At 46.6% G+C, this 10,917-nt stretch overlaps 1 protein-coding gene across 1 annotated transcript in view; it reads right to left on the bottom strand.

The window, feature by feature from the left end:
* Positions 1–3,358: 3,358 nt before the first annotated feature.
* LOC105302684 (keratin, type II cytoskeletal 73) overlaps positions 3,359–10,917 on the bottom strand; it is a 12,002-nt gene continuing 4,443 nt past the window's right edge. Inside the window, exons 4-9 of the mRNA XM_011375865.1 lie at positions 10,168–10,263; positions 9,294–9,458; positions 6,226–6,351; positions 5,651–5,871; positions 4,414–4,448; positions 3,359–3,609 (exon numbers count right to left, since the gene is read on the bottom strand). Of these exons, the coding sequence (XP_011374167.1) occupies positions 3,359–3,609; positions 4,414–4,448; positions 5,651–5,871; positions 6,226–6,351; positions 9,294–9,458; positions 10,168–10,263 (894 nt within the window). The remainder of the gene's footprint in view (positions 3,610–4,413; positions 4,449–5,650; positions 5,872–6,225; positions 6,352–9,293; positions 9,459–10,167; positions 10,264–10,917) is intronic.

The following is a 10,917-nucleotide window of genomic DNA, read 5'->3' as shown; positions in this document are numbered from 1 at the left end:
CCAGGATTTCAAGGAATATACTATAAGAAGCACTGAACAAGTTATCTCCATTTCACCATTAAATCAACTTTGAACTTCCAAAATTCAAACATACCTACAACATCGCCTAAAAATGTAAAGGAGATCTAAGTATAATAAATAGACTATGCAGCCTGATCTGATTTATGGCAATATGCCCAAGGTTACACTGCCAGAACCAAAGGGAAGGTATTTGCCTGGATTAGAGAGCATGTGCCAGCATCACCCCAGCATCATCCCAGCACTGCTCAAGGGCCAAAGAATTCTCAAGCTGGTGACCGATGTCGGTATCTACACTGAGGAAGGTTGTGCCAAAGAATGCCAGTGCTCACCAAGTGTCCTCACTCTCCTCCTCGGTTCTCAGCCTCCTTTGGGATTCAATGGGGTCTTGGGGCCATGTTGGCCAATTAAACGTGAGTGATATTGAAGTGTGTCACTTCTAGGGTAAGGCAGTTAACAGTCCACGTGCCTCCTCGGTATCTCTTTTCCCCTGTCCCAGTAACCTTGAAGGCCAAGTGTGCCATGTGACAGGGCTGTTAGACAGAAGAGATACCAACTGGGAGAACCCTGTAGGAGAGCTGCCCCAACCTGTCTTGGACTGTGAGTGAAAAAACCATTTTTGTGTTAAGTCGCTGAGATTTCAGGGTTTGTCCACTGATGCAGTCAGTGTTAATTAACTGAATTCGAACATGCAATAGAAATGTCTCTTAAAAGCCAGTACTCTTTATCCTTAGATCGTGTTCATCAAATAATCTTTTAATTATTATTAGACCTCTTCTACTTCCCTTCTTACTTAGCACCTTGAAAGAATAGTCTATCCTAGTAATACTAAGAGTGATAATAGTAACAATGGTTTAATAGTAACCATTTGTTGAGCACATACTATGTGCCAGTCATTGAATTAAATAATTCTCATACATTCTTTCATGAAATGTATTTCTCATGAAAACTGTATGAGGAACTACTACTAATAACCCCTTTTTACAGATGAGGAAACTGAGGCTTAAGGAACAGAAGTATCTTGCCTAAGTCACAAAGTGACAAAAAAGAAATCAAACCTGGGTCCGTGTGATGCCCAAGGTATTAGCCTCTCCCACGAGCTCTGTAGCATAAAATCCCAGCTCCTTAGCAGACTTGAAAGGATCTCTCTGATGTGGCTGCTGCCTGCCTCCCCAGCTCCAGGTACCACTGCGCCCTTCTTCTCCACCCACTGAAACTCCTTGGCCTTCCACCTCACACCACAGCAGTCGTGACCTATTGTCACCATGCTAGTGCCTCTGGCTACAATGTTCATTCTTTCCTCTTGTCTACCTGGTCAACTCCATCCTCGGAAAACTCTGCCTATGTTATCTCCTCTGTCAGCCTTCCAGAACCTTCCTGAAGCTCCCCACTCTCTTCTGTGTTGCCTCGGTATCTTCTTTTGTTGCCAGTATCTCACCGTGTGGCAGTTACATTTTCATGGTTATGTTTTCATTAAGGACATAGATGAGGTTTATACATCAGTGTACCTCGAGCACTAATGCGTGCCAAGCACATGATAAAATAATAATAATAATGGTCATTGAACTGACCACAATTTTTTCTCTGACCCCAAGAGTGTATTTCTCAAGAGTAGTTATTCTGCCAGCCAGTCTTCTTTGGGTAATAAATAAATTTGCATATGAGTTATAGGATGGTCTCTTTAGAGTTTGGATTTTCTGAATTGCTTTGCCAGCAGCTAAATACCTCTTTTGGCGAGCTAATGAAGTCAAGCTTTTGAACCAAAAAGACTGAGGACAAGATTCTGTTTCCACTAATCTTTATTAAGTATGAACTTTGACCAGGCATTGCACAAGACATCTTCATGTTGTCTCATTTCAGCATAACAACAATCTGAGGGTAGTATTCTGCCTATTTAATAGCTAAAGAAATGAAGGTCAAAAGGGGTGAAAGCTGTGCTCATGATCTCCAGTTAGTTGCAGTCTGAATCTGAATTCAAAGCTATTGACTTGAACTCCAAGACTCTCTCTGGACCCACAGTGATCCTGTTCAGATGCCCCTGTGAGCCCCAATCTGAATGTGTGCCAGCCTCTCACTAGCTCTTTGAAATTTTTTGCATTCTGACAGCATCGTCATGGCCTGGGGACTTATGAGAAATCTCTCAGCACAGACTGTTTGGAAGCTGAGTAGTATGTGTAACAGAGATGGCTGCATTCTTAAACACAACTCATACACATATATATTCACATCCATACTCACCCCAGTGAAACTTCACCAAAGACCAAGAGAACATGGTCACTACTTAAAAGAGAATCTACCTTTCACCTTTCCCCAGAGAACAGGGAACAGCCATAACTCAAGCTCCAGGCTTTCTGGAATTGCCTTCTGCTGCCTCTTGACCCATTTTAAATCTTGCCACAAGACAAGCGTTGGCTCCTCACCCTGCTGACAATCTGAATGTTCTTAAAGATCAGCCATTCACCAGAGCATTGGCCTGAGAAAAGCATGACTTAGAAGATGCATCTGCTGGGGATGAACACTGAGTATCACAAAATTCATTGGAGGTGAAGGTGGGATCCAGCAATTGTGCAAGGATCTCTTTCATTCAGATCTAAATATACTTTGGGGCTCTATGGAACACACAGCACCTTGGATGCCCCAGGTTCCAGGTCACTGACCTCCACATATAGAGGAGATGTGGCCTGAGATGAAGAGTCGCTTGGAAGATAGAAGCTGCCTGATCCTGCATGACTTTTACAAGTTTACTGGTGAGATGCAGGAAGCAGGGAGGTGGGGCCTGAACAAGGACAAGAACTCACATATTGAGAGCACAAATCCCTTCGCTGATAGGACCAGCTTGCAGGGGTGCTCCCAGCTATATAGTCTGCAGGAACCATGGGAGGTACAACGATAACCAGGTGTTTCACCTGAGCTGGTGTTGCTCTAACAGGAGAAGTTCTTACAGGTCTATCAGTGGGCTTGTAAGCTCACGTACCCATAGAGAACATGGCCTAATAACTCCCTAATCAGGGCATGGAAAGCGCAGCAGGAGGACTGGGGTTACCCTTGAGAGCAAACCTTCCTCTGCAAGAAGGCATGCAGGCCAGCGAAAGGGTCAAATCTTCACCTTTGGCAAGGCTTCAGGAAGGGGAGGCTGAGTTATGAGGTCTCTTGCTATGGAAGCAGAAGAATGGGCTAGAATACTGATTTTACATTAAGAAACACTAAGTCAGAGAGATGGGAGAGAGGAGATGTCCACGGCAAAGAAAAGCAAGGAGACTCTGATAAATGTGACAGAGGAATTTCCTGGAGAAGGGAATTTCCAGAGGAGACCAGGGCAAGGCGGACAGCTGTTTTTCACTTATCGTGTGGTTTTCTTCACAGGTGAGCTCAAAGCTGAGGTCTTCCCTGGGAGATCCTTGAATTCACTTGTACTCCCCAGCCTGGTTTTGGCCTCCCCACGAGGGCTGCAGTTCCCACTGCCGGTGACACAGCCTCCAGATAGCATGCCATAGGCCACAGAGCTGGGCCGATAGCCATAGGTGCCGGTACCGCTGAACCCAAAGCCGGGTCCTGTGCCCGCAGTCCCAGCTGTGGAGCTACTGATGACAGCTGTGGGGGATGGAGGGAGGAATGATAAGTGTGTGTTCCAGGACAGGGGTGGCCCTAAGTCCTTTCCAACCTCCCAACCCCAAGTAACTTAAATGTCTCCTTCTTAAGCAGACACTTCGCATCAACCATGGACTTGAATTTAGTGACACACACTCAAAGCTTGAACAGCTCAAGCACCAGGAAAAACAGCCCAGATCCCAGGGGACCCCTAAATCAAGCACCTTCTCATTCTTTGAATGAACAGGAGTACGGAGGATTCCCTTAAAGAACAGATGGTACTCACACATCGCGTACGCCTACAAGTCTTGCATTTAACTTTAGAACATATCCTTAACTTTTTTCAAACAATTTCCTGATCAGTTGATTTAGAGTTTTTGCTCGCCTGTGTCAGACAGAGACGGAGCTGAGCCATGCCGCGTGGGGCCAGAGTGAAAACCGGTCACGCACCACAGCGTCTGTGCTGGTCCCTACTCTCAATGAGCAGCAGGTGCGGTTCTTCCTGCTCACAGCTTCCCTCCTGGGGGAATGCCAGGTGGGAGTGACAGAAGAGGCTGGAGCTGAGAGTTTCATCCCAGCATGGGAGAGATTTCAAGGGAAAGGGCCAATGTGAAATGTCCGCACGTGGTGGGGAGGTGACTCCACGAGAGAAGAGGCAGCAGGTCTCAACAAGGGAGCCAGTTATGACAACAGAGCTCTACCAGGCAGAGCCCAGGCTGTCCCATGGGGGTCCTGGTGGCAGGTACCCGCTTACCTTGTGTTTGTTAATAGACTAAAAATATCCCCTCAGAGGTGTGAAATACTCACAAATGCTCACAGAGTTGGTGTATTCTCCAGACATCCTGCATGGAGAGAAAAGCACAGGTGAATCTCCATCACACGGAATCCGAGCTACCCTCACCACAGCCTGAAGTCAGCCAGACTGGCTCACGTCCAGGAGGCATAAACTGCACCTGTGCATCTCCAAGCACCTCCTCGTTTCTCCTCTGTCTACTCTCCCCACTTCAGAGATGTGTGAACTTGCAACCTTGGCACCCCAGTAGCAACACCACCTCCCGGGGCCCTCCTGTTGAGTCCTTAGCCCGGTTCTTCATTCCTGAGAGGTTACCACTGGAATAAGTACACTTGTAGAAATATGAGTATGAGGAGTTGCTGCTAGTGTAACTGTGTGATTTTAGGAGCAATAATGTCTCCTTTTTGGGTCTCACATACAAAGTGGTGCTAGGTTAGAACAGGGTTTTTCAAATGTCAGCACTTTATGGACCACCCTCCCATGTGTTGCTATGATCATGTACAACTCATACAGTTAGTATTTTTCATTGTCTCTGACTTTCATAACAAAAAATGCATATCTATTAAAAGGAAGTTTTATATATCAGGGTAAATAGAAAAACAATACAATGTGACGAAAGAAAAAGACAACAACAATAAAAAGAAATATAATGAAAATAAAACAATTGAAAATACCATATGATTTCACTTATATGCGGAATCTAAGGAACAAAAAGAACAAACTAATCAAAAATAGACTCATAAATATAGAGGGCAATCTGGTGATGGCCAGAGGGGAGGGGGGTTGGGAGGCTGGGAGAATGGGGCGAAGGGTTAAAGAAGTACAAATTAATAGTTGCTAGATGGTCATGGGGATGAGGATCATGGCATAGGGAATAGTTAGCAGTAATATATTGGCTAGGTGAAGAGCCAGAGGAGAGAAAGAGTAATTGGGGAATCATTTTATAAACTATATAAATGTCTAACCAATGTACTCTATAGTTGAAACTAATAAAATAAATTTTTTTAATTTTTTTTTACTAGATATTGTTGTCTCCCCAGAGACTTTCTCTGCTATAGTCTGAAGACTGGAAGGAGGAGAACCATAAAGGAAATTTATGTCTCACTATATGCTGTTTATGGCTATTTGTGGGTGACATGAAAAGCACCTTCGGCTCCTCCAGCAGCCTGCTCCCCATACTCGGGAAAACGAGTCAGAGCATTCGAAAAGTTCTTCCAGCTCTAGCATTCTAAGACCCCTCCCATCACTTACCGGCACTCCTCGCCCTCCAGCAACTTGCGGTAGGTGGCGATCTCCACGTCCAGGGCCAGCTTTGTGCTCATCAGCTCCTGGTACTCACGCAGCATCCGGGCCAACTCCTCCTTGGCCTGGTGCAGGGCAGCCTCCAGTTCATCCAGCTTGGCCCTGGCATCCTTCAGGGCACAGTCGCCCCGCTGCTCAGCATCGGCGATGGCTGTCTCCAGGTTAGAGCACTGAGGGCAGGAGGTAGCATCCCTCTGAGTTCTAAGGCACCCTGAGCATCACTTCAGCCCCCATGTTCTGTTCCACTTCCCAGAGCAAAGCCACACCCCTGGAAACAACGTCCTGTCAACCTGGGACTGGGAGAGGTGTTATCCTCAGACTCTTGGCTTTCTGAAAAGACCCTTCCAATTGTTCCAGATTTCAGATGGGAGCTAAGTGTGAAGGATGTGAGAGCAGTGGCTCCGTTTGAAGAAGGTTCTGGGATGGAGGGCCAAGAGAAGAAGAAGGACCATGGAGGAGAATGTGCGATGGGCAGTTCACCCCTCCCTTGGGAGTGAGCCAGGAACCCCCAAAGCCTGCTTCACCTGCTTCTTCACACTCTCAATCTCTGAGCGCAGCCTTTGGATGAGGCGGAGCAGCTCTGATATCTCATTCTTGGTGTTTTTGAGGTCATCCCCATGCCGACCTGCAGCCAACTGGAGCTCCTGGAACTAGGGGGAGAAGGGCCAAAGAAGGACCTCGACTTAGGGCCTGGCTGACCTCAGCCTGGCACACCGCACCTTTGCCTAGGGAGTATGGTTGAGGTGGGTAGAGGTCCCCAACTTTACTAAGGCCTATCAATAGCCTCCCACTAAACCATCTGTTCATTGGACTTATTTATTTGCTTTAAGCACAGTTGATCTCACTGATGGTTAGATCTGACCACAAGGACTGTTAAAAGTCTCATACTCTGCACACTGCAACTTTATAACACACAACTCCAACTAGGGTACTCCTCTGCCTGTAGTCCTTTAAAGTCAAGATCAAATTCAAACTCCTAATATGGCATCAAGGTGCTTTTAGATTTGGCATCCACCAGCCTCTCCAGATTCATTTCTCATTGCCCCTGCCCATCACCTACCTGGCTCTCCACCTGTGCCAAACAGTTCCATGTTCCCTAAATGTCCCACATGCTCTCAAGTATCTGAGTCTTTGCATGACCCTCTCCCTCCACCTGGAAAATCCTTCCCCATCCATCCTCCTCTGTTCCCTAGCTGACTCCAACTCAGCCAGTGCAGAGTCACTTCCTCTAGGAGGCTTTCCCTGATGCCCTGGTGGGGTGCACTTCTGTTCCCATAGTCCCTTGCACACCATTCCATAGGTCTCCCCACAGTGTACGTGATCACATGTTTCTATGTCTTTCCAATCAGACTCAGAATGACTGGATGGGGCTTTTGTTTATTCCTGAATTCCCACTACCTAGGATAGTAGCTGGCTGGTGCTCAGAAGAGGTCTGATGAGACAGAAAACGATAAGAACCAAATGACTTCACTCATTTGTGGGATATAAAAGAGAAAGTAACAAACAAACAACCAAAACAAACCAAACAAACTCATAGACATGTACAATAGTATAGTGCATACCAGAGGGGAAGGAGGGGGAGGGGAGTATGATGAGAGTAAAGAGAAACAAATACGTGGTGATGGAAAGAGATTAAACTTGGGTGGTGAGCACACAATGCAATAAACAGATGACGTATTATAGAATTGTATACTTGAAACTTATATAATGTTATTAACCAATGTTATCCTAATAAACTTAACTTACATAATCAATAAATACAACAGACACAGAAAAAAAAAAAATTCTAATGAATGAATGAACAAACCCAAGAGGGAGCTGATGAGATGCCCATCTGTATTTTCTGTGACTTCCTTCCATTCACAGCTCAGCTTGGCCCCAGACTCCCAGCAGTCATGTTGAGCATGGAGGGATATTTTAAGTATATGTGGTGGAGATAGATTCAGCTACACCCCTATAGCACTACTCATGAATTTTGGGTCATCTACTAGTTTGGGATTATTCCTGTCTTTGATGTCATCCATTGAATAGTCAACAGAGAATAGCCCGTTTCTACCTCAGAATTCAGCTTCAGGGGAACACAAAAATAGGTGACATTCAGGATTCTGGTGGCTGTGCTCTGCTGTCTGGGTGCTTGGCCTTGCCAGTCGTCTCATGGATGATCCCAACATAGTCTTAGATTCAGGATTCCTTTTAAAGATGCAGGTCCCCAGGTGGAGGGTGCTTCTCTCTATGCTCCTGTGTTTTTCTTTGGTACTAACCTTGAGACAATAAATGCTGGGGCAGGACAAGTGGCCTTCTCTTGCTTCTCTGCAAGGCTGTATGAGCACGACGGCCCTCCCCACACACTAACTAGGATGGAGGCACTGATTCCCCAGTTCTGACACCAAACAGTCTCCTGAGACAAATGGGGAAGCAAACTCCTGCCAGTCAGCTCTATACCCACCCCAAGCCCTTATCATAAATGCTTCTCAAGCAGAGTTACCTCCTGATTTTCTGTCTAACTGCCATGGAATTGGCAGTCGGTCATGTAGATTCAAGTCCAGCTCCATCACTTACCAACTAAATGACCTTGGCAAGTTAATTAAACTCTCTGAGCCCTGGCTTCTTCAGCTTCAAAAGGGGAATAATTATAGTAGGCCCTCATAACAGTGTTGCTACACTAATAAAATTTTGTTCAATGAGTGCTTACCCCTAACTGGGAAAGTGCAGGTGTAGATAACCCCAAAAAGCAAATGATCCCTAAATCATGTCTGTACAGATCTGCCTAATTCTTCTGGAAGGAGACTGAGGTTAAACACTGGCCATTGACAATCCAGAGTGATTAGGCCACACAGCCGTAGCTTACAGCAGTAATGTGGAGGGATTTGGGGACTGGGGACCTGAGCTGGAACATTTGTCAAGAAACCTTGGCCTGTGTTGTCTTCTAGGTTTTGAAAGCCTCCCATCTCCCACCCCTGCAGGCAAAATCTTTCTGTCCAGAGTGGCAAGGAGGCAGGGGGATGGACAAGATAAGGTCTCAAGGGTGTGGATTTCCCTTGAGAAGTAGCCTGATAAACAGGAAGAACAATTAGGAAATCGTCATCTAGATGTGAGAAACCATATTATCTAAAGAATCATCTCTCCACCCACAACCCATTAAAGGAGTTAAAAATTAAGGGACTCAAATTCCCCTTTTATTTTTGGAGTTGGACTTGAATGAAAAGGTAGGAGTTACCTGATCTCAGATCACACTGAAGAGACTCCCTAATTCATTGTAATTAATGAGGGAGTTGAGATTCTAACTACCCATGTTTCCTACCTTCCCAGACTCAGTTCAAAACTCTGCCTCTAGAAGTTGTTCCTGACCTGTCTCACCTGATCCTAGTTCCCTAACCTCTCCAAGCCTTCATTTGCACTCAGCTGTGTGTGTCCTCCCATGGCTGCCATGGTCTAGGTGGATCCTAAAGACAGAGATGCATTTTCTCCTCCCTTCAGTCTTTCCCTAGTGCTGGGACAGTGCTGAGCTCCCAGCCAGCATGTGGGCCATTGTGGGTCATGGGACTGAACCAGAGGCCTCAGAACACATGACTCAAGGGGATGTGCAGCCTACCTTAGTCTGGTACAGGGCCTCGGCTTCGGCCTTGCTCTTCAGAGCAATATCTTCGTACTGGGCCCGGACCTCAGTGATGATGCTGTCCAGGTCCAGGCTCCGGTTGTTGTCCATGGACAGGATGACAGATGTGTCACTAATGTGGGACTGGATCTGAGCAATCTCCTGCATGGGAAACAAGGAAGCATGAAATGCCTTTTGTTAGTAGAGGAAGGTGCCACGATGATAGCTCTGCCCCAGCAGGGGAGCCCCCAACCCTCCAAAATATAGGCAAGCTATATTCCCCAAAGTTTATAAGAATAGAGCTCACCATCCCAGAGGTTTCAACACCACACCTAACACTGCTGAGTGGATTCGATGTAGCCCAGGTCACCTGAGCTGCATCAGGAGTGAAGAAAGTAGGAGGAAACAGCCTGGCCACCACGTAAGGCACGCTAAGGACTTGGGAACCCATAGATGCTTGACTAACAGGCTGAAATTTGAAGCCAGATTGTCATGGAGGCAGTAGACGGTTTGAGGATGCCCTACCTCCATCCCTGGGGATTCCTTCCCAAGACTGAAGGAGATACTCCCAGTGGCAGAGAGAAAATAGGCAGAAATGAGACTGAGCTCTGCTGAAGGTCAATAGGAACCCCCTAAGAACCTGTGGCTTCCTAAAGGATATGACAGCAGAACATCTGAAGGCCAGGCTGAGGCTGATGGCACACATCATTTGGAGGCACCAGGATAGATGTCACTCTTGCCTTTGATCTACAATGCTCCTAGCATCCAAATGCTGGAGGTCCCTGGGATCTTAAAGTTACTGATGAGTAAGTAACTGCTCATTCACATATCTGTCCTTCCAGAGCTGGGGATGGAGCTGGGAGAGCCTTACCCCCTCATACAGACACTTGAAGAACTTGATCTCTCCATCCAGGGCGTCCACCTTGGCCTGCAGCTCCACCTTATTCATGTAAGCCGAATCCACATCCTAAGGGAATCCAGAGACCCCCTGACATTGCCCTTTTTCAACCACAGACAGGATTCTCCTGGGAACTGGCATCCCAGAGCCAACTTTGTAGCTAGCTACTTCAGGGAATAGAGTCAAGACCAGAGGCAAAAAACCTGACCTCCACCCAGGACTCATTGAGATACTTTAAATAAGTTCCTCATACCTCTGGAACTCTTTCTGCACTGTCCCAAAATAGGACCTTTTTACTGACTTTATTTTTCAACAAGAAGGTATGGGAGAGAGCCCTATTCAGCCCCCACCACCTGCCCAGTCGGTCATTCAGCAGTCAGAGCTGAGGGCAGCCATGGCTATTTACCAGGGACAGATAGAGTTGGAAGGTAAATCTATAGCCTCTCTTAAAGTATATGACCTGTTCCCCGAGCCAAAGTGGGCATGACCTGGGCTCTTGCCCGTCGACACACAACATAGAGACTGATAAAACGATATGCTCTAGATAAATATCAAGGTGTCCCAAGCAACAAATTCCTCCATCTTGTCCGTCACTTTAACTCTAGGCCCTTCTATAGGGACCTCAGTGTCCTATGATGTCACCTCCCCTCACCCTCCACACTCCACTCCCTGGGTGACTGAGGGACACGCACCCCTTCCTCACCTTCTTAAGCACCACAAACT

This window comes from Pteropus vampyrus, unplaced genomic scaffold (genome assembly GCF_000151845.1).
Source record: "Pteropus vampyrus isolate Shadow unplaced genomic scaffold, Pvam_2.0 Scaffold276, whole genome shotgun sequence".
Lineage (NCBI taxonomy): Eukaryota > Metazoa > Chordata > Mammalia > Chiroptera > Pteropodidae > Pteropus > Pteropus vampyrus.
Note: the sequence above shows the minus strand (reverse complement) of the source record. Positions and strands in the feature narration are given on the sequence as shown.